This window comes from Ahaetulla prasina, chromosome 1 (genome assembly GCF_028640845.1).
Source record: "Ahaetulla prasina isolate Xishuangbanna chromosome 1, ASM2864084v1, whole genome shotgun sequence".
NCBI lineage: Eukaryota > Metazoa > Chordata > Lepidosauria > Squamata > Colubridae > Ahaetulla > Ahaetulla prasina.
This window is the reverse complement of record NC_080539.1, coordinates 167,476,114-167,499,615: the sequence shown is the minus strand read 5'-3', so window position 1 is coordinate 167,499,615 and position 23,502 is coordinate 167,476,114. Positions and strand designations below refer to the sequence as shown.

Here is a 23,502-nt window from a genome sequence, read left to right as displayed (position 1 = left end):
GAGACTTGTTGAGTGTCCTTTAAATCCTTTTGGATAGTCACAATTTCTGCTCTTATTTCATCCAGTTTCTTGTCCATATTAGATAACTTTTCCAAAATTCTCTCCATTTCTCCAGCAGTTGGTCTCTGACCTTTTGCCATTTAAAAAAATTTTTTAAAATCCTCAGGCAAGCACAGTATCCTTGTAATTTCCTCCGGATCCACCTGGGGGCACTCACAGGAGCAACGAGCCCAGAGTCGAGTTAGTCAACCAGGAAGGCGAAGGGAAGTGATGCCATCAAGATTCTCATAGTGAAGGCGGAAGCTGGACGCCACCATTGTTCCCCAGAGGGAGGGGGGGCCTCAAACCCTCCCTCCTAAATTTCTCCATCACCTCTTCTCTCCAGAGCTCCACAAAACCGGTAATCTTGTTATTTTAAGTTCTCCTCTCTCCAAAGTGATTCGTGCTCCTTCCAGTCGCAGGGAGAGAAACCCCGCACTCGGAGCACTCCACTCACATTTGCCGATATCTCCTTCCCTTCTCCTTCCTCAATTCTTCTCCGTTCCTGTTCGCCACCAGGCTGCTGCAATTATAAATCCAAAGCCCGGTGTCACGGGCACAGCGGCCCAGGCGACGACCAAAATAATGGCGCGGCCTGAGGCCTCGAACCCCTCCGAGCCTAGGGGCGCCAGCATCGGTCCCCCAGTCCTGTATGTCGGCTGGGAGACCCTGGCGAGCCGTCCGTGCGGCAGGTGTCCTTTTCGGAACACCTGGCCCCTAAGGGCCTCGGAGGCGGCCGGATTCGGACACTGGAGGCAGGAGAGGCACCTCCAGATGTCCGTTGCCGCCGGATACCGGAAGTCGTCTCTGAAATCCAACTATTGACTGCTTAGCAATGCATAGGAATGATACAATATTAATGTTTCATTGAACAAAGGTTTACTTCATCATACATATGAAAACTATTGAGCTGCATGACAAGGAAACTCAATATGGTGCCACTGTATTTTAGAGTAGTTTTTATATTTAAAAAATTTGTGAAATTTTGATCATATCCTAAAACACATATTCAATTTATTCCTGATAGGGAGACTCGGTTTTAATTTGCGTGCTTTTTATAATATTACATCACTTTTTTATATAAATAGGCTTCTTTACTGCAAACAGCACAACTTACACGAACCATATTACTTGTGCATGAAACAATCCAAAGGTTTAGACAAAAGTATTCTACTTGCATTTTATTTTTTATATAGTACCAGAGATATGCAATAAATCTTGTTTTTCATTTGGCTTGTTGCAGAGCCTCTGGTTGATTAGAGGTGAGAGTAAATGGTTTTTGTACCCAAAGGATGACTAGAATCTTGTCCCCCCCACAACTCCTAGTCCAGCACCAACACTATACCATACTAGCTCTTTCTCACTTTTAAATTGTGAGGTTATACTAAAATAAACTACCTGCTTATTATTTCATCATATCCATTCGACTTCTTCAGTTTGTTGTAATTTATATCAATGTACAGTATGTGCCTCTGCCAATCCAGCATAAGGCTGATACTCCAGTCTTGGTTGCCTCGTTCAGGCAGAGAAGGAATTTATGCGGACAGAACAGGAACAATTTCTGCCAGCAATCCGAACATAAGATTGTACAATCTTAAATATATATATATCTGTGACCCTCTCCTCAAAATTTGTTCATGGTCTCCCACAGCATCATGACCTACAGCTTGTAAATTCCAATCCTAGCCAGCTCTCAGTTGTACCATGTACAAGGAAAGGAAGGCCTCACCTTCAGAGAAATAAAGTTTCCAGCCTTTATATGGAATAGCCTGGTCCAGCGTTGTTTGAATAAGATGAGGAGGTTGTGCTGAAAAGTATGCCCTCAAAAAGTTAGTGCTAAAATTGAGCATTTTTAATTCGTCATTGAAAACAATTTATATACAACATACTGTATCTGCAAATACTGCATTTAAAATGATAAAGGTAATAATTCCTTGTATTGTACAGAGGGAGAGCTTGACCATAAGATTCAGTTTTAAAATTTTTATCTAAGTTATAGCATAATAATCCAGGCTTCAGGCATTATATTATGCTATTATTTTTTTAAAAAATTCAGAAACTTCAGGTTTTTTTAAGTCTCCAAAGCAAATATGATCATGCAGGAATGATTCTGAGGTGTTATTTGAAATCACTTTGATTAAAACATTCTAGAATTAAAACATTCATTTTCACTGAAACTATGTCACTTCATGAAGTATGCCTTCTTGGTGGCAGCCCCTTCCTTTTGGAATTATGTTCCCCCTCTCTCCACCCCACCTCCCCACATATATGGTTGGCCCCCAGGAAGACCAAGGAAGGCAACCAAAGATAAGCAGCATTCCCAATTGATCCAGTTAAAATGTATTTTATTTTTGACTGCCATTTCATTGTTTTAGCAACATAAGGGGGGTGTTAATGGTATGCATTGTTTTCCTGTGTCAGCTGATTTTTCTACACTGCTCACAGACATGCTTCTTGCCTTGGCCAATCATATGAATGTTATAAATAAATGAATAAAGCTGTGGAATTAACATACCCAATTTCTCGCCAGCATTTTTCCAGTTTTCTTTCTGTCCACTTCCTTTTCCTCTCCCTTGCCATCTTCCCCTTCTCCACCTTTGAAAACCTCCTCCTCCTCGTCCAGAAGCTTTCCTGCTAGGCTCAGTACTCATCTTGGCATTCTAACAGATCTATATTCTGAATCAAAAGACAATACATGTGTAGCATACATTAATTTTGAAAGTAGTTATTAAGGCATACATCAATTTATTTCTATGGTGGTGTTTGCAGATTATTGTAAGTAGCAGTTTACTTCAGGTTCCTGACTTCTAGCCCCTCTATATGCCCCAAAGTTAAATATCTCTCTAAGTCTTTAAATCAAACTAAACCATGGTTTAACTATGTTTTATTGAATAAATCACAATTAGTTACTTTTGGACCATGTTTTACACTTTTGTTTCCAAATGACAAGCAATAGATTCACACAATATATCGGAACCAAACCAAACCCATATTATGGATAAACTCATGAATCTTCAATATCAAATGATAATTTCCAGGTATTAACTTGGTCACTAAGAATAGCACTTCAACAACATTTAGAAAATTTCAATTCCCTAGCCCTGGCCCATTAACTACTGTAGAAAATTAGACTGATCTAGAGGAACTTCAAGTGTGAGCTAAGGTGGTAAACCCACAATTGTTGGAATTGAATACAATAGGCATAGCACACAAAAAAGAATTCAAATACATGTGTTGCAAATCTATTTAGGACTCAATTAATACAATCGGAAGTTACTTTCAAATAAATTTTGATAGCACTGCACCAAAGACATCCTTTCACTTCAAGTGCCAAATCATTTCAAAAAAACTTATAGATAGTCCTCGACTTATAACCACAATTGAGTCCAACATGTATGTTGCTACTTGGGAAATTTTGTTAAGTGAGTTTGGCCCCATTTTATGACTTTTCTTGCCACATCTGTGGCAAGTTGTTAAATTAGTAACATGATTGTTAAGTGAATCTGGTTTCCCCATTAACACTGCTTGTCGAAAAATCGCAAAAGATAATCACATGACACTGCCACCGTCATAAATGTGAGTCAATTGCCAAGCATCCGAATGTCAATCCCATCACCATAGGAATGCCGCAATGGTCCTAAAGTGTGAAAAATGGTCATAAGTCACTTTTTCCACTGCCATTGTAACTTCAAGCGGTCACTAAGTGAACCATTGAAAGTCGAGGACTACCTGTACACCTAACTATTAAAGTTACACCTAACTATTAAAGTACATTGACCAAATAGATCCCTCCATTTCTTCTCATCACGATTCCCAAGCACATTCCAGGAAGTCAATTTTCAAAAAAAAAAAAAGGAATTTAACCCAATTATCAGGGAAAGTGGTCAACCTATATCTGGGTAGCTTCAGGCAAGACGTATTCCTCATATAGTTCGGTGTTCCTCCATTTGAGGAGGAAAAAAAGAAAGAAAATAAATCCTCCGCCATTCCGCCGAATGGAAAAACTCGGCTAGATGATTTTTTTATGTGTATTTCTCCCGAACGCTTCGGTTTAGAGCATGGGTCTCCAACCTTGGAAACTTTTAAGACTTGTGGACTTCAACTCCCAGAATCCCTCAGCCAGCAAAGCTGGCTGAGGAATTCTGGGAGTTGAAGTCCACAAGTCTTAAAGTTACTAAGGTTGGAGACTCCTGCTTTACAGGTTCAAAGTCTCAGTTACCGCCGAATGCAGAAGGCGAGAGAAGTGAAAACTTATCCGACCGAAAGCTGAGGGCGGTGGCCACGACGCCTGAAAGCGTCCCCGATCAATCTCCCCTCAATCTCTTCCCCCGGTTTCGTTTCGTTCTTCCATTTCATTTTTGGCGCGGCCGCAGCGAAGCTTTCCCATGGCGTCGGGCGCTCTCAACCAATCAGAACTGGCGCCGCTGAGCTTTGGCCGAGATTCCGCTCGAAGACACCCCCCCCGAAAACCTGAAGCGGGAAAAGGGCGAGTCACGTGGGGTTTCAATTGGAATTGAAATTATCCACCACTCTCGGGCTTCTTTTAGGTTTTTTTTAGTTTTATTTTTTCAATTTTTTTAGGGTTTCTTGCGTTTTCCTAACGCCTTCTTTTCCTCAACCTCGGCGGCTTTCGAGACGTGTGTGTGGGCTTCCAATTCCCGGAGATCCGTAATCCTTTTAGAAAACTTAGAAACTGTAGAAATAAGTTGATTGTCACTTTGAATGCACCATACATTATAATGAGTTTTAGTTGCAATTCACCTCTCGAAGGGTCACCACTACACTACATGAACATGACTAAATAAATAAAATAAATATTATGTACATACATACCTATATATTATATGACACACAGAAACAACACCGTCTACTCAAATGCTAGCTAAGGCAGGGGTCTCCAACCTTGGTAATGTTACGACTTGTGGACTTCAACTCCCAGAATTCCTCAGCCAGCGCATAACGTTGCCAAGGTTGGAGACTCCTGAGCTAGAAAATTGGGAGTTGAAGTCCATACGCTCTCTTTTGTGGCCGAAGTTGGGAATCAGTGTCATGCAAACTTCGTACTCGGTTGATTTGAAGAAAGGAGTCGCATCTCACATGCTTTTCCTGCCTCTGAACCTCTTGGGAGAGTCTTAAAATGCCTGAACCTGGAGGAAACTGTTGTCTCTCCATTTGACTGGACTAGAGGCAACGAAAATGATTATTTTAACCTTTAAAGGGCTCCATGGCTTAGGACCCGGGTACTTACGGGACCGCCTACTGTTACCTTATGCCTCCCACCGACCCGTACGCTCTCACAGAGAGGGCCTTCTCAGGGTGCCGTCCGCCAAACAATGTCGGCTGGCGGCCCCCAGGGGCAGGGCCTTCTCTGTCAGAGCCCCTACGCTCTGGAACGAACTTCCCCCTGGTTTACGTCAAGTGCCTGATCTTCGGAGTTTTCGCCGTGAGCTGAAAACGCACCTATTTATTCAAGCGGGTCTGGCCTAAAAAAAAAAAAAAATTTATTGGGGTTATTTATATTTTAAGGTTTTAAATTGTTTTAAATTTGGCCACCTATAATATGTTTTGTTTTAATTTCTTTTAATGTTTATACTGTGATTTTTACTTGGCTGTACGCCGCCCTGAGTCCTTCGGGAGAAGGGTGGTATAAAAATTGAATAAAATAAATAAATAAATAAATAAATAAATTATATGATCTTAGCATAATTGTGCCAATTTCTTATCGATTCCCTTCCCAAAAGCCCTACCCGCACAGCGCAAAAGAAATCCTTTCCTCTTTCTGTTACTACTACTGCTACTCAATCTGTTCCTGATTGCTTATTTGTACCCTATGACTATCATTAAGTGTTGTATCATTAAGTGTTGTATCATTAAGTGTTGTATCATTAAGTGTTAAATTTGTACCCTATGACTATCATTAAGTGTTGTAAGTGTTGTACTTTGATGAAGGTATCTTTTCTTTTATGTACACTGAGAGCATAGGCACCAAGACAAATTCCTTGTGAGTCCAATCACACTTGGCCAATAAAAAATTCTATTCTATTCTACCCTGATTCTGGGTTGATTTTCAAGTTTATATACGTTCTTTATGCTTCCTAGCAAGTTAAGCCTCTCCTAGAGTTGGGAGGACTGGGCGACAAACTGAAGCTGCCTTTTGAATGGAGCAAATGAACGATCGGACTCCACAATTTTCATGCTATTAAAGTATCTATGAACGCATCTTTCGCCCGTGGTCTAGGTAATATTGTTATCACTGCGATGAAACACCTTTTTAAAAAAAGAATATTTTACGAATGAAAGCAAACAAAAGTTTACTAGGACCTCGCAAAGAATATTTTGCTCATGAACTGATTATGTGCCATAGCAGCGTTATATCACTGACTTCTTCACGTCTGGCCAGAAACGGGGAGTTGTATAAAAGGAACTCGGAAGCGCCAGGTCCGTAAATTTGTAAAGTAACACTCTTCCCTTTCTTCTATCTCTACGTTGTAATCTGTGTCTACATAGAAATGTTAAATTATAGAGCGGCCATACAACCTGACGAATCCTTAAGTAAGTGTGCAAGAGCCTGTGATTGCAGTTGCCCGTATTTTTTTTTTTTTTACCCATTCATCAGACTCCTTCGATGGCACCAGTCACAATCAACATGGCGCTCGGCGCCTCTCTATCCCTCGATCTTTATGACCAAAAGCCAACCAGACCAACCGCTCTTTCAGAAGAGAGGAAACGAAAGTCGCTTCCGCGGCTCGTGCTTTTGGGGAAAACCGGAAGGGGGCCTTTTCTGAGTTGGTGTCTGTGCGCGAGGATTTTTTTTCCCCCTTTTTGTTTCCCGGTCAGGTTCCTCGGCGTGAGGACTTGAGGGAGGGTCGCCATGGAGGCGCCTCCTCGGTCCCCTTCTCGCCATGTCATCTCCGAGGGAGACTGGGCTGTTCTCAAGCGGGACGACGTGTTCAAAGCGGTCGCCGTGGTGAAGCGAAGGTAAGCCTCTCTCCTGTTAGGGTGAAGCGGAGGCGCCTCTTCTTCATCTTCTGCAGCCTTTTATTTCATTCAAAGAAGCTCCAGTCCGTTGCTGGAACTGGCCTTTCCATTGTTCCTGATGCCTGGACAAAAGGATTCAAAGCTGTGCATTCCCGACAGCCTATTGTTTAGCCAATATAATTGTCATAAAACCATCTCTCTCTGCTTTTTGTTAATCCATTTATATAATTTCTATTATGAATACGATATTTATACTCTATTAAAAATACACTGTAAGGAAGTATTTCTCAACCTGGATGACTTTGAAGACATGTGGACTTCAATTCCCACCATCCCCTAGCCCAGAGGTCTTCAAACTTAGTAGCTTTAAGACTTGTGGACTTCAACTCCCAGAATTCTCCAGCCAGCTATACGCAGTCTTAAAGCGGCCAAGTTTGAAGACCTCTGCCGTAACCAGTCCTGCTGCCTGGAGAATTCTGGGAGTCGAAGTCCATTCAAGTTAAAATTGCCATGGTTGTTATTAAGTGTTTATATTGCTGCTAAGCCCCTACTGGCTTGGAAGGTTGGCACTTGCCCAAAACTGACAGAAAATTGTGAGGGACACAATTTTCCTGCAATCCCAGTCAGAATAACACCTGCCTGGGATTATTGCAGAAGCACCTGCATGCAAACAGATGAACTGCACAGCAGAGTGTTGTGGAACCCAAAGAAGACTTTGTGGTGATGTCTGAATTACGCAGATTCCACAGAAACAGAAGTATTATGTAAGGATTAAAAGAAACTATTGGTAACATTTTCCCTGTCAGTCGTGTCCGATTCTAGGGCATGGTACTCATCTCTGTTCCTTGGCCGAGGAAGCCAGCGTTGACTGAAGACATTTTCCATGGTCATGTAGCCAGCATGGCTATACACCAGTGATGGGTTGCTACCGATTCGCCCCGATTCGGGCGAACCGATAGCGGCGGCAGGAGGCTCCATCCACCACCCGGATGTCATCAAATACAATCTGCGCATGCGCAGAAGTGGCACATGAGCAAACCAGTAGCAAAGATAAGTGAAACCCACCCCTGCTATACACCAAATGCCCACAGAACACTGTTACCTTCTCACCAAAGTGGTACCTATTAATCTATTTTCATTTGCATGTTTTTGAACTGCTAGGTGGGCAGGAACTGGGGCAAACAACACAAGTTCACAGCGTTGCAGGGAGCTTTAGTTTTGAAGCCAAGCTGTCAGCTCTCCAGCTATACCCAGAAAGTAGTTATGGGTAAAAAAGGACTGCACATGGCAGCCTTGTCTCTTCACCTCTCCATCTGAACAGAGAGGTTTTAAGATTTCATTGGAATGAGAGCTGAAGGTTGCATACAGCAGAGAATGGTGTAGGAGGTTTTTAATGGCAAGATGCTTCTGTTTGCACTTACATGCAGAGTTCTTTATTTTGTGTGCCTGACAGTTTTCCGGGATGAAAAAAAACCAACTTCAGCTTATATTTTTGAAAATAGAAAATCCATTGGTTGTTATCTTCCTTAGGTGAAAGACCTAGGAAAGTTGTAGAGGGAAATGATAATTTTCACATTACTGAAGCTGGAAATAGATTTAAGAAATGTGTTATATTAAAAAAACTAAAATGATTTTTTAAATTAGAAGAAATATTGCTATTCTAGTGGAATTTCAATTTTCTAAAAAAGAAGAAGCATTGTTCTTTCAATTGTGAGAAGACCAAACCTCATCTCTCTGTTGGTAGTGGAGCTTTATAGGCTGAGGGTACTGAGGGACTTTAATTTGTTCCCTTGAAAAAGAGTTAGAATTGATTTAGGAATCATGACAGTCATGATCTTTCCCCAAGTTGCAGTGCAAATTGTACAGAAAGCTGCACATCTGGTTTCTGGTTTCATTTCAGAGCAAATACAATGGAAAATAACTTAGTGCAGTCACTAAGGAATTGTCTGCTGGAATATAAAGATCGCTACTCAATTAAATAGAAGAGACTGGAGTTCCTTCAAGTTCCCCTTTTAAAAGAAGCACTTTGTAGAGTCCTTAGACGCAGTTTTCAATCACTGCCCCCTTTTAACAAGTACCAACTTTTTTGGGATTCAGAAAAGTAATTAATACCAGATTATATCCCTTTGAACTTTGAAGAAAAGATAAATTGAAGATTATGCCTGTGTATGAGTTGTAATGGCTTTTAGGTACCCCATCTTTCTGTTCTATTTCTATAAAATGTTTCTATTTTATGCAGTGATCTATTGATTTTGATCCTATTTATGTATGATTGGATTGTGAGCCAATTTCAATTAAAATGGCCAAGCCTAGTAAAATAAGTGTTCTTGAGATTTTAATTTTCTTGCTTCTCTTGCTCGATGGTTTTACAGCTATTTCTACTTACTTGCACTTGAAACTGGAATTGAATATACTGCAATACATATATGCCATTTTATTCCTTTTTCAGGTTTTGGATTGTGAATATTGCAGGGTTCCATGTTTCTAATTGATTTATCGATGCTTTTGTTTTTAGAAAAATTGTTTTTGAAAAACAGTGGTTCTGCTTAGATAATGCCATTGGGCATTTTTATGGAACATCATTTGAAGTGACGGGTGGTGGTAATCTTCAGCCAAAGCGGACGTTAGAAGAGATGAATCCAGGTATGAATCAGCTAGAAATTATTTAGATAGCAAAAGCATGGAATGTGTATGCTTTGATATTATAATCTTGATGCTTTTTTGTAGTTCTGATACTTTTCCTAAACAAAGTATAATATGGGGTTGAGGAACAAGAAAAGTATCTTAGTTACAACTTTCAGTCTATGCTTTATATATGATAAAACCATAGACTTACCTTGTAGTAAGATGGGATGCCAATAAATTGGATGGATGGATGGATAATTGGATGGATGGATGGATAGATACCTGCCGGTCTTTATGGCAGCATAGAAAATTTTTATCAACATCTATACAAGAAATAAGTTAGCTACATTGGTGGCATGAAACTCTGATAAGGATCTTTGCCTCTCTCAGTGGTTCTCAACTTTTCTTCACCAGGGACCCTCTTTAAATAACTTTTTGGCCACAGACCCCCAAGATTTAAATCATAACATTTCTTCAAAACTTCACAGACCCTGTGACAACATTGTGCCTCCCCTCCCCCACAGGGGTCCATGGACCTTAGGTTGAGAACCACTGGCCTATCTTATCGATTGGCAAGGCTGTGTGCAGGAACATTCATTTTTGGTGAAAATGTGATGAAAAATGTTGAAAGGAAGTTTTACGAATTGTATATAAATAGAAGTGTAGATTCAAACTCAAATTTAGATTTACCAGATATATTTGATGGTCAGAAAAACAAATTACCATGTTAAATACATGTCTATTTTAATATCTAAATTATTAATAAACAATGGAAATATCTGGATAATATCCAAACTTCGACATTATTTGTTCAGATCTGGTTTATAGCATTTACTTGAGAAAGTTTCCATTTCTTGACAATACAAAGTAGCAAATCATAATTCTTTTGGGAACACTGTGATTTTATGATTTATATAACAGATAAGCGTTCTTGCAAGGGTCCTACATGAGATATTATGGGCAAACTGAAATATACTAGTATCATTGAAAGGTTAAATTTAATCAAGATTTTTTTTTAATCTTCTCATTTGACAAAAAATCAGAAGCACAAGTGAAAAAAGCTACACTAACATTTCCTTTTGCCTGATAAACTAGTACAAGAGTTTAAGTTATCTTAGTTTCCTGTTTTGTCTGTTAGATGATTATAGTACTAGTTATAAATCATCTATGATATGCAATATTTTTAAATCTTTAGTAATAGTTCTTACAAACTTATTATATCTTTGGTGTTTTTTTAAGAAACAAAAGAAGCAGGTACAGATAATCGTAATATAATAGATGATGGAAAATCTCAAAAACTGACTCATGATGATATAAAGGCTTTGAAGGATAAAGGCATTAAAGGACAGGTAATCTTGAATTCTCAATTGCATATTATTGCTTCACATCACAAGTTAATACTTTCTGTTTGGAAATCTATATTGCTAGGAACAATTACAGTTAGAATCCTTTTCTGTTGAAGAATGTGAACAAGTGTCATATAGTGACTGAAATTTTAGACTTAAACTGAGGAAATATATTTGAGTCCCTACTCAGTCAAAAAAAAAATCACTGGATGACTTTGGATCAGTTGATATATTTCAGCCCAGTTGGGCATCAAAGTAATATCACTATAATACTAGGCTAGAATCCCATTTAAGCTACCTTTTGTTCCAAAGAAAAAGCAGGATATAAATTTATTATTAGATTTATTATTAATCTAATAAATAAAAAAGGGCAGTTGCCTTTCTATACTAAATACAAGCCATTCCTACCCTCAAAACAACACTATAGAGCACTGCACACCAGAACAACTAAACACAAAAACAGTTTTTTCCCGAATGCCATCACTCCGCTAAACAAATAATTCCTTCAACACTGTCAAACTATTCACTAAGTCCGCATGACTATTACTATTAATCTTCTCATCGTTCCTATCACCCATCCCCTTCCATTACTACTATATGACTGTAACTTTGTTGCTTGTATCCTTACAATTTATATTATTTCCTAGTATGATTTGATTGCTTATTTGTACCCTATGACTATCATTAAGTATTGTACGTTATGATTCTTGAAGAATATATTTTTTCTTTTTATGTACACTGAGAGCATATGTACCAAAGACAAATTCCTTGTGTGTCCAATCACACTTGGCCAATAAAGAATTCTATTCTATTCTATTCTATTCTATTCTATTCTATTCTATTCTATTCTATTCTATTCTATTCTATTCTCTCTTCTAAAAGTCTTGAAGTATTGAATCTTAAATTATTTCATGTAAAATATGAACTTTGCAACTCAGCTATGTTTCTGTCCTCTGGTTCTTGACTGGATGATATCTATCATGATCATAGTGAATGGAATGCAACTGCTATTTTATGTACATTCAAGTCACTGGTACTGCTTTTCATGTGTAGTTCTTTGGATTGTTTATGGCTAAATGGCCTCACATTTGGTAGATGCATGACTACATTGAGAATCAATATATATCCTACTCTGTGTATGTGTGTATGCACACTTTCAAGTCAATGTTAACTCTGGCAACTCCCTGGACAAGTCCCTGCAGTTTTCCTGGCACATTTTTTTCCCCCAGAAGTGGTTTGTTATTGCCTCCTTCGGAGAGTTTGACTGGCCTGAAATCAAACAGCTGGCTTTGTGTCTTAAGATGGAATAGAACTCACAGTCTCCTGTTTCTGTCTTGGTACTTTAACCACTACAGTAAACTGGCACTCCTACTTTTTTTATTTCTTTTTAAATTTTTACTTGAATGCTCCTTAGTCACTGTTTATATACTGGGGAATTTTGTTTTGGTTGAAATGCTTTATAAATAGCTATGAGAAGAGAATGATTAACTTATCTTTTTTTTTTTTAAGGAAATAGTTCAACAATTAATAGAGAACAGCACCACGTTTAGAGACAAAACAGAATTTGCTCAAGATAAATACATCAAAAAAAAGAAAAAGAAGTAAGTTGAATTTTAGAAAACAGAATGTTCAGTGAATCACAAATCATAAATAGCTTTAACACTATTTGTGCTGCTTTGCTTGCAGATATGAGGCAGTTATTACGATCATAAAGCCATCTACTCGTATATTATCAACAATGTACTATGCAAGAGAACCAGGAAAGATCAAGTAAGGTTTAATGTATTTCAGTTATATGGGGTATCTGTTGGACTACATCTAGCAGTAAATGGTGGATACATGTCCTCCCACCAATGGTTACAGATGGATACAAATGATGCATAAAATATGAGACTCTTTTCTTGACAGAATATAGTTTGTAATCATCTGTGGGTGTGTGGATTTCAAAAAAAAAATAGGAGATTCTGGTGATGGCTACCAAGTGGACTAGAATTAGTCTTATTCTGCATGAATTTAGATTTTTTTCTCTCTCAAAGCTCTCCTTTTGGCAGGCAAAGACAAAAATTAAGCTGCAGATTTCTGCTGATATCTTTTTCTGATTAGTACTACATAAACTATGATGGAACTGAACAAACAATAAGTTAAAGCATTTTTCAGCTTCCATCCACAACACTACCTGGGCCTTTGGTGAGGGAGAATGAGACCGCTTGCTTCATTCCATCTGGAATGAACACACCATCTTTTGTATTGATTGTACACACCATTGTACACACCTTTGTATTGTAATTTCTCATTGCAAGCTGCCCAGAGTCATTGGGAGCTGGACAAAATACATGTTTAATAAATATTATTGTAACTTTAAAATATAAATTAGAACTAGAAATTTGGTATTTCTAATAAAATTTGTAGTACTCTTTAAGTATTTTAACTCACAGCAAAAGTAATCTTTTTTTTTCTCCAAAATTTTCTCCTAGCCATTTGCGGTATGATACTCTAGCCCAGATGTTAACTTGGGGAAATGTTCATGCTGGCAACAAAATGATAGTAATGGAAACTTGTGCAGGACTGGTGTTGGGAGCTGTAATGGAACGAATGGGAGGTGAGAAGAGCAGAATATAATATATACAACTGGGAGTGTGAATATTTAATAGTAATATTTCTATGGGTAGCATGTACATTTGATTCTAAAACTACGATATTTTTTTCTTACAGTTAAGCTGGATAGGGAGCTTTATAAACAAAACATTGATTATAAAATATAAAGACCCCAGAAGAGTAGAGAAATAAGATGCTTTTGGAAAGACAATTATGTTTTGTTCTTTATTTTTGTCTAACAACTATTTTCAAGTTTTATGGAGAAGTAAGCAGATAAAGAGGGAAATCTCTGTTATTGTGAATATAGCTATTGTTAAATGTGTTCATTGAAATTAGAAGAGTTAGTCAAGATATGGCTGCTTGGATAAGTCAACTGGAATTTTTGGTTTGCTTCTCTTGACTGGTTTTGCCCCATTCCATTTTGCAAATACTTTTGGAACTCAGCTGAGTTTCAGAACACATTTGCTAAACAACATAAGGAACCAAGGAAGGCAGATGCTGTAATACAAAAATGCAGCACCTGATTGAATGGCCAAGTTTGTTAAAGCGGGCCAGGACAAGTTCAAATAATGTTCCATTTGTCCATAGTAATTTGAATTGAAATTACCTGTAGATGGTTGTGTAAAGCTCAACATTTTTGGATCACATGAATAATTCATTATTTGCACAGATGCATGTGTCAGGTAACCAATTTTGAAGAACATTCTTTGTGATGATGTTAAGAATTGTAGATGACTTCTGTTTTCTTTCATGCCAAGTCACTGCTGTATCTGAGAGAAAATGGTTTGTTTAGATTGTCAATGTATTAATGTAAACCTAGTTTATGCTGGCTGTATTTGACTTTGATCTATACTTGCAGGTTATGGATCGATTGTTCAGATATATCCAGGAGAAGGACCTGTTAGAGCAGCCACAAGTTGTTTTGGATTTCCTAAAACTTTTTTTGACACTCTCTCTGAGTTCCCCCTCAGCAAAGTGGCCAGCGTTCTATCTGGAACATTTTCTTTAACGCCATTGCCTTCAGAGTGTGAAGAGAAAATACCAGTGCCAGAAGACAAAAATGGTTCCGGGGATGACAATGAACTTTCTATACCGGACCACCCCAGCGAAGCTATCGAAGTGCTGTCCCGGTGTCTGGAGGCCGTCGGGTCTGGATGGGGAGAAACAGGCTCAAGCTCAATCCCGCCAAGACAGAGTGGCTGTGGATGCGGCATCCCGGTACAGTCAGCTAAATCCGCGGCTGACCATCGGTGGCGAGTCATTGGCCCCGATGGAGAGGGTCCGCAACAGCGTCCTCCTGGATGAGCGGCTGTCTCTAGAAGATCATTTGTGGCCGTCTCCAGGAGAGCGTTCTACCAGGTTCGCCTGGTCGCCAGTTGCGCCTTTCTGGACGGGATGCCCTATGCACGGTCACTCACGCACTCGTGGCGTCGCCTGGATTACTGCAATGCTCTCTACATGGGGCTCCCCTTGAAGGGCATCCGGAGGCTGCAGTTAGTCAGAATGCGGCTGCGGGTGATAGATGGAGCCCTCGTGGCTCCCCAACACCATCCTGCGCAGACTGCACTGGCTACCTGTGGCCTTCGGGTGCGCTTCAAGGTTTTGGTGACCACCTTTAAAGCGCTCCATGGCATTGGGCGGGTTATTTCTGGGACCGCCTACTGCTACCGAATACCTCTCACCGACCCGTGCGCTCTCACAGAGGGTCTCCTCAGGGTGCCGTCAGCGAGGCAATGTCGTCTGGCGGCGCCCAGGAAGGGCCTTCTCTGTGGGGCTCCCACCCTCTGGAGCGAACTACCCCGGACTTCGTCAGCTTCGGACCTTGGACCTTCCGCCGCGGGCTTAAAACATACTTATTTAATTGTGCAGGACTGAGTTAGATTTTAAATTTATGGGTTTTAAATTGGGTTTTATTTTTATACTTTTTAATTAATGGGCTTTAGAATAAGTTTTTTAATTGTTTTTATATTGTATTATATTGTATTTATCTGTTTTTAGTGCCTGTAAACCGCCCTGAGTCCCTTGGGAGATAGGGCGGTATATAAATATGATTAAATAAATAAAATTAAATAAATAATATGTTATGATTCTTGAAGAATATATTTTTTCTTTTTATGTACACTGAGAGCATATGTACCAAAGACAAATTCCTTGTGTGTCCAATCACACTTGGCCAATAAAGAATTCTATTCTATTCTATTCTATTCTATTCTATTCTATTCTATTCTATTCTATTCTATTCTCTCTTCTAAAAGTCTTGAAGTATTGAATCTTAAATTATTTCATGTAAAATATGAACTTTGCAACTCAGCTATGTTTCTGTCCTCTGGTTCTTGACTGGATGATATCTATCATGATCATAGTGAATGGAATGCAACTGCTATTTTATGTACATTCAAGTCACTGGTACTGCTTTTCATGTGTAGTTCTTTGGATTGTTTATGGCTAAATGGCCTCACATTTGGTAGATGCATGACTACATTGAGAATCAATATATATCCTACTCTGTGTATGTGTGTATGCACACTTTCAAGTCAATGTTAACTCTGGCAACTCCCTGGACAAGTCCCTGCAGTTTTCCTGGCACATTTTTTTCCCCCAGAAGTGGTTTGTCATTGCCTCCTTCGGAGAGTTTGACTGGCCTGAAATCAAACAGCTGGCTTTGTGTCTTAAGATGGAATAGAACTCACAGTCTCCTGTTTCTGTCTTGGTACTTTAACCACTACAGTAAACTGGCACTCCTACTTTTTTTATTTCTTTTTAAATTTTTACTTGAATGCTCCTTAGTCACTGTTTATATACTGGGGAATTTTGTTTTGGTTGAAATGCTTTATAAATAGCTATGAGAAGAGAATGATTAACTTATCTTTTTTTTTTTTTTTGAAGGAAATAGTTCAACAATTAATAGAGAACAGCACCACGTTTAGAGACAAAACAGAATTTGCTCAAGATAAATACATCAAAAAAAAGAAAAAGAAGTAAGTTGAATTTTAGAAAACAGAATGTTCAGTGAATCACAAATCATAAATAGCTTTAACACTATTTGTGCTGCTTTGCTTGCAGATATGAGGCAGTTATTACGATCATAAAGCCATCTACTCGTATATTATCAACAATGTACTATGCAAGAGAACCAGGAAAGATCAAGTAAGGTTTAATGTATTTCAGTTATATGGGGTATCTGTTGGACTACATCTAGCAGTAAATGGTGGATACATGTCCTTCCACCAATGGTTACAGATGGATACAAATGATGCATAAAATATGAGACTCTTTTCTTGACAGAATATAGTTTGTAATCATCTGTGGGTGTGTGGATTTCAAAAAAAAAAAAATAGGAGATTCTGGTGATGGCTACCAAGTGGACTAGAATTAGTCTTATTCTGCATGAATTTAGATTTTTTTCTCTCTCAAAGCTCTCCTTTTGGCAGGCAAAGACAAAAATTAAGCTGCAGATTTCTGCTGATATCTTTTTCTCATTAGTACTACATAAACTATGATGGAACTGAACAAACAATAAGTTAAAGCATTTTTCAGCTTCCATCCACAACACTACCTGGGCCTTTGGTGAGGGAGAATGAGACCGCTTGCTTCATTCCATCTGGAATGAACACACCATCTTTTGTATTGATTGTACACACCATTGTACACACCTTTGTATTGTAATTTCTCATTGCAAGCTGCCCAGAGTCATTGGGAGCTGGACAAAATACATGTTTAATAAATATTATTGTAACTTTAAAATATAAATTAGAACTAGAAATTTGGTATTTCTAATAAAATTTGTAGTACTCTTTAAGTATTTTAACTCACAGCAAAAGTAATCTTTTTTTTTCTCCAAAATTTTCTCCTAGCCATTTGCGGTATGATACTCTAGCCCAGATGTTAACTTGGGGAAATGTTCATGCTGGCAACAAAATGATAGTAATGGAAACTTGTGCAGGACTGGTGTTGGGAGCTGTAATGGAGCAGAATGGGAGGTGAGAAGAGCAGAATATAATATATACAACTGGGAGTGTGAATATTTAATAGTAATATTTCTATGGGTAGCATGTACATTTGATTCTAAAACTACGATATTTTTTTCTTACAGTTAAGCTGGATAGGGAGCTTTATAAACAAAACATTGATTATAAAATATAAAGACCCCAGAAGAGTAGAGAAATAAGATGCTTTTGGAAAGACAATTATGTTTTGTTCTTTATTTTGTCTAACAACTATTTTCAAGTTTTATGGAGAAGTAAGCAGATAAAGAGGGAAATCTCTGTTATTGTGAATATAGCTATTGTTAAATGTGTTCATTGAAATTAGAAGAGTTAGTCAAGATATGGCTGCTTGGATAAGTCAACTGGAATTTTTGGTTTGCTTCTCTTGACTGGTTTTGCCCCATTCCATTTTGCAAATACTTTTGGAACTCAGCTGAGTTGCAGAACACATTTGCTAAACAACATAAGGAACCAAGGAAGGCAGATGCTGTAATACAAAAATGCAGCACCTGATTGAATGGCCAAGTTTGTTAAAGCGGGCCAGGACAAGTTCAAATAATGTTCCATTTGTCCATAGTAATTTGAATTGAAATTACCTGTAGATGGTTGTGTAAAGCTCAACATTTTTGGATCACATGAATAATCCATTATTTGCACAGATGCATGTGTCAGGTAACCAATTTTGAAGAACATTCTTTGTGATGATGTTAAGAATTGTAGATGACTTCTGTTTTCTTTCATGCCAAGTCACTGCTGTATCTGAGAGAAAATGGCTTGTTTAGATTGTCACAGTGTATTAATGTAAACCTAGTTTATGCTGGCTGTATTTGACTTTGATCTATACTTGCAGGTTATGGATCGATTGTTCAGATATATCCAGGAGAAGGACCTGTTAGAGCAGCCACAAGTTGTTTTGGATTTCCTAAAACTTTTTTTGACACTCTCTCTGAGTTCCCCCTCAGCAAAGTGGCCAGCGTTCTATCTGGAACATTTTCTTTAACGCCATTGCCTTCAGAGTGTGAAGAGAAAATACCAGTGCCAGAAGACAAAAATGGTTCCGGGGATGACAATGAACTTTCTATACCAGAAGTAGACGTAGAATGCAGTCCTAAGGTAGCTGTAGAGAGTGGTCAACCTGAAGATCAAGAAATAGCGGAATTTGCATCAGATGCACTTGATGATAAAGCCAAGGGGACAGTAAGATCCTACCATTTTATGATAGTTTAAATTTAATTAAATAATTGAACCCATTGATATTTAAGTAAGTATGCTTCTTAATTCACATTACAGCATCAGTTATTACATTAATGTTTACTTTGTGATGCTTATCTGCATTATATGTTAATTAATTGCAAGATTTTTTGATAGAAATCAGATTTAATAATAAATGTGAATGTGAATAAGTGCAGTGTACTCTGCATTGCTAAATATAGTCATAGCACCAGAATAAGTTTATCAGTTGTGAAATATTTTTGGAGTATTTGTGATTTCTGTTCATATTAAGTCAGCTGTAAGTTAAAATATTTCAGTGTCTAAAGCTGATATATAGCAATGTAAGTAAATTAGGATGTAAGATAATTATCTGACTTTATTGCAATAATGTTTAACACAAGTACTTTTTTAAAAAAATTAACAATATATTTAATTATTTGAAGTATTTCAGGTTGAAGCACTAGAATACATTTTGTTGTTTTTAACAATTCTACTTTTATCTTTCAAATAGACCTTTAAATTTGAGAAAGGCACTAGAAAATTAAGCCCAAACCAACCTTTAAATGTGTATTTTTGCAAAATATTACAGAGATAAATGTTTTTAGAATTTCTCTAGTTCTTAAAATCATTTAATCTGAATTTGTATGTATTTCAGACACATGACAAACAAAAGAAACAAGAGGAAAAGAAGAGGAAGCTGATAGCAGCTGCTGCTTTATTGAAAAACAAGGATGCTGATGGGTGAGAGCTCTCTTGTAGTATTGAACATGTCCAAAAATACCTTGTTTTGTAATTGCTTTCAAAAGATAATTTGCCATTCTAAAAATGTAACTGGGTGTGTTAGTGTTCATCGTTTGTGAATAAGGGTTACTTGTCTATACAGCTTGAAGCTTAAAGCCAAGGCTCAGCCCTTTCTGGATTTTCCATTTTTCATTAGCTTGTTAAATGTCTATGTTAGATCAAAAGATGCTGTAAATGGTCAAAATATTTTCAGCACTGACAGGATGACAATAGCCTTTACAATTATCCCTTTGACGGAGAGGATTCATCAATATATCAGCTGTGATGAATGGTTCAACCTGTCTATAGGATTAAAGAAAAAAGTCCTTATATAAAGAAAATAACCAGTGCGTTAAAAGATAATGGTTCAGATCTAAAATAGAGAAAATTCATGAAAAAAATTGTTTCTAATCTATGTCTGAGAAAGCCTCTCTAACGTAGCCCTCCTTAATGTGGGCAGCAACATTTCCTCAGATTTTGGCAAACCACCTGGTTTCATATCACCACTGTAACTTGAAGCCTTTTCCTTCCATAGTTTTTTTAGATTTAATCTGGAATTCAAATTATTTTTATATTTTTTCATAGCCAAAAAATAACAGTCTTGATGTTTAAAATGCAGCTAACCTGTGTCTAACTTTTCATTACAGTTTAATTGTAGCCAGTCGATTTCATCCAACAAGTTTATTACTCCTGTTGTTAGAGCTGGTAGCTCCTTCAAGGCCTTTTGTTGTCTACTGCCAATATAAAGAGGTGAACCTAATATATTCTCTTAATTTAATCTTTTTTTAAAAAATTCAGTAAGTTTATATAACCAGATGTCCTTGTTTTAGCCGCTACTAGAATGTTATGCAAAACTGAGAGAGAAAGGTGGTGTCATTAATCTGAAACTTTCTGAAACATGGTTACGAAACTATCAGGTAAGAATTATAAACATATCTGTACATAGAAAATGCAAGTAAACCAGGGAAATTATGCATCTCTGATCAAATGGATATTTGAAATTAGGAAATAATGGGAGGGGGGGATAGAAAATACCGTATTTTTCAGATTATAAAATGCTCTGGACTATAAGATGCACATTAGCTCTAGAGGAGGAAAACAAGAAAAAAAATCTGCTTCTTCCTCCGCAACCCATTTGCCGCTGCCGCAGCCCGTTCACCACCATTGCAGCCTGTTCACCAGCCATTGCCACAAACAGGTGGCAGCGATAGGCGGGGGCAATCCCTGCCGCCTAGAACAGGTGATGGGCGCTGCATCAACCCCTCTCCCCCCTCCACAATATTTGCTCTATAAGACCCACAGACATTTTCACTGATGGGGGTGGGGGGAGTGCATCTTATAGTCCGAAAAATACGGTAGATCATTGTTCAGACCAGGGGTCTCCAATCTTGGCAACTTTAAGCCTGGAGGACTTCAACTCTTAGAATTCTCCAGCCAGCTTTGCTGGCTAGGGGGTTCTGGGAGTTGAAGTCCGCCAGGCTTAAAATTGCCAAGGTTGGAGACCCCTGGTTCAGACTATGCAAAGTAAATTTCATATTATAACTATTCTTTGATAATCCACTGGCAAGCCTGCCACTTATTGTAATATTTTATCTTGTTTTGTTTTTATTGTTAATGTATTTTTGTTTCCAATTTTGGTCAGTGACCTAATAAAAATATTCATTCAGTTTGATATTACCATTGATTCATAACTCATCAATGTTATGCTATATGGTAAGAATTTCTTTTTATGAAATTTCTGCAAGGCAAATTAAGTGGCATTGAATGTCTGATTTTTACATTTGTCTAATATGAGTCTTCTTGAAATCTTTTATTGCTGTCTGATCCATGAGCCTCACAGAATGTGCTACTAGTACTGCAATTATTACATAGCTTATTTGCCATTTCTTATTTTTAAGATCTTGCCAGATCGAAGTCATCCCAAACTGATAATCAGTGGTGGCGGTGGGTACCTACTGACAGGTATCACTGTTAAAAGTGAAAACATAAATACAAGTGACTGCTTAGATGAGCCTTCTTCTAAAAAGCGTAAACTTCAAGAACATCAGTAATGCTTCAAGAAATTATCCTTGTGCTCTCTTACTAACTGAATTTAAAAACCCAGCAGAATGCACTTTGTTTTCCATTTGCAACTGAAGGTTCTTTTTTAAATCAATCAGGTTCAACCAAATGTTTTTATTGCCAATGACATTCCAGATTCAGGTTGTCCCCATAACTTATGGAGCATTACTTTAAAACAGAGGTGCCAAACTCGATTTCATTGAGGGCCGCATCAGGGTTGTGTTTGACCTCGGAGGGCCAGGAATGAGCGTGATCATGGTGGGCGTTTGACACAGGCTCAAGATGAACCTTTTCCCTTCTTTCTTTCCACAGTTCTTTACTATAACAATTTTCCTATCTCTTCTACCAGATATTACAGGCAAACATTTATTACTTATTCTTCATACTCCACTAAACTTTTTATTTCTAAATTTATACCCCATTCTTTATATAGTAAATTGCTTTTCCAGGCAGAAAAGCTATTTATACTATTGTATTTTTATTATTCAACTAATAATAAAAATACAATAGCATAAATAATATGATAATACAAGATCTAAGAGCAGAGATAAATTTCCAGGATAGTAAATAGAAATGGCTGTCAATTATAGATGGTTGATTGTAGATTAAATGGACCATAGTATGTAAAATCTGGCATTAAACTGTAGTATTAATTGAGGATGATGTTTGTTTTCTATCCAGATCAGGCACTTACTTTAGGCCATATAATTGTAACCCAGTCCTCCTGCAGCACTCTGCTGGCCATGTGGAGGCCTCGCAGAGCCTCCACGTGGCCCGTTTTTGGCCAGCAGAGTGCTGCTGGAGGCTGTGGAGGCTGAAAAGGGTTCTGCGTGCCCCGTTTTATGCCTCCCTGGCCTCCAAAAGCACTCTGCTGGCCAAAAATGGGCCTTGCACCCGCTGTGGCCCATTTTGGCCAGCAGAGGCACTGCAGGTCAGTCCTTTGATACTTCCAGGCCAGCCTCAAGGGCCAGATTCAAGCACCTCTGGGCCACATCCGGCCCACGGGCCTTGAGTTTGACACCCCTGCTTTAGAAGGATATGATAAGTATCAGTCTTCCTGGAAATGTTGCAAAAATTGACTGAAAGTCCAGCTCAGTTCTGTTTCAGAATTTTGTTTTGAATTTGAAAACCATGTTTACACTAATCCCATTTCCATTTCTATTAAAATCAATGTTTTTTTAACTAAGTGAAGTGAATGTTCCAAAATGCTGTACTGTTATCAGTGAGAAAGGCAAGATTGATGCTAGACTATTGAATATTTTAACCATTCTGAATTTCAAAAAAAAAACATTACATATGACTTTGGAAATGTTAAAATAATGCTAGTCGGTTTTCACTTAACACTTTAAAAAAAAGAAAAGTAAACCTGGTTTCCATCTTTTTAACATGTGATAACTATATTTTTATGTGGAGTTTTTAATCTGTAAATTTGCATTTGAATAAATTATATTATTTTGTGATACATGATTATTTTTTCTTTTAAGCAAGAAAGAATTGTTAAAACAAGAAGCCTTCAGGATGGCAACCAAACTGGTGTGTTTCCCAATGTGCTATTTGGCCCCAAAAGTTCACCTGCCATTGTATTGGGCTCTGTATTGTCTTGTATTTGTGAATTGATCCCCATTCACCCAAATTCAAACAAGATCTAGCTAGATATGTATCTCAGTAGGGACCATGAAATTCTTGATACACACTTGGAAGTCACAAGATTTAGTCACTGATCATATCTTTCAGTTTTAATTTTGGATCTGTTGCTGCTTTTGCAGCTTACCGTATATACTCGAATATAAGCCGATCCGAGTATAAGCCGAGGTCCCCAATTTTACCCCAAAAACTGGGGTAAACTGGGGACTCGAGTATAAGCCGAGGGTGGGAAATGA

General features: G+C 38.0%; 2 protein-coding genes across 10 annotated transcripts in view; one reads left to right on the top strand and one right to left on the bottom strand.

Annotated features, from left to right (window-relative positions):
• MCM8 (minichromosome maintenance 8 homologous recombination repair factor) overlaps nt 1–4,494 on the bottom strand; it is a 48,605-nt gene extending 44,111 nt beyond the window's left edge. Inside the window, exons 1-3 of one of the 9 annotated variants that reach the window (XM_058181147.1) lie at nt 4,300–4,494; nt 2,555–2,715; nt 1,769–1,846 (exon numbers count right to left, since the gene is read on the bottom strand). In XM_058181147.1, the coding sequence (XP_058037130.1) occupies nt 1,769–1,846; nt 2,555–2,690 (214 nt within the window). In that variant the 5' untranslated portion in view covers nt 2,691–2,715; nt 4,300–4,494. Of the gene's footprint in view, nt 1–1,768; nt 1,847–2,554; nt 2,716–4,258 lie in introns of all 9 variants that reach the window. The other 8 variants (XM_058181156.1, XM_058181127.1, XM_058181137.1 and 5 more) reach the window with 8 other exon arrangements.
• Nucleotides 4,495–6,617: 2,123 nt separating this feature from the next.
• Nucleotides 6,618–23,084, top strand: TRMT6 (tRNA methyltransferase 6 non-catalytic subunit). Its single transcript, XM_058181071.1, has 11 exons — nt 6,618–7,017; nt 9,533–9,660; nt 10,882–10,991; nt 12,498–12,589; nt 12,675–12,758; nt 13,463–13,587; nt 18,420–18,766; nt 19,437–19,522; nt 20,209–20,311; nt 20,392–20,478; nt 21,460–23,084. The coding sequence occupies exons 1-11, from the start codon at nt 6,911–6,913 to the stop codon at nt 21,610–21,612; spliced, it is 1,422 nt and encodes a 473-aa protein (XP_058037054.1). The 5' UTR covers nt 6,618–6,910; the 3' UTR covers nt 21,613–23,084.
• The last annotated feature ends 418 nt before the right edge of the window (nt 23,085–23,502 follow it).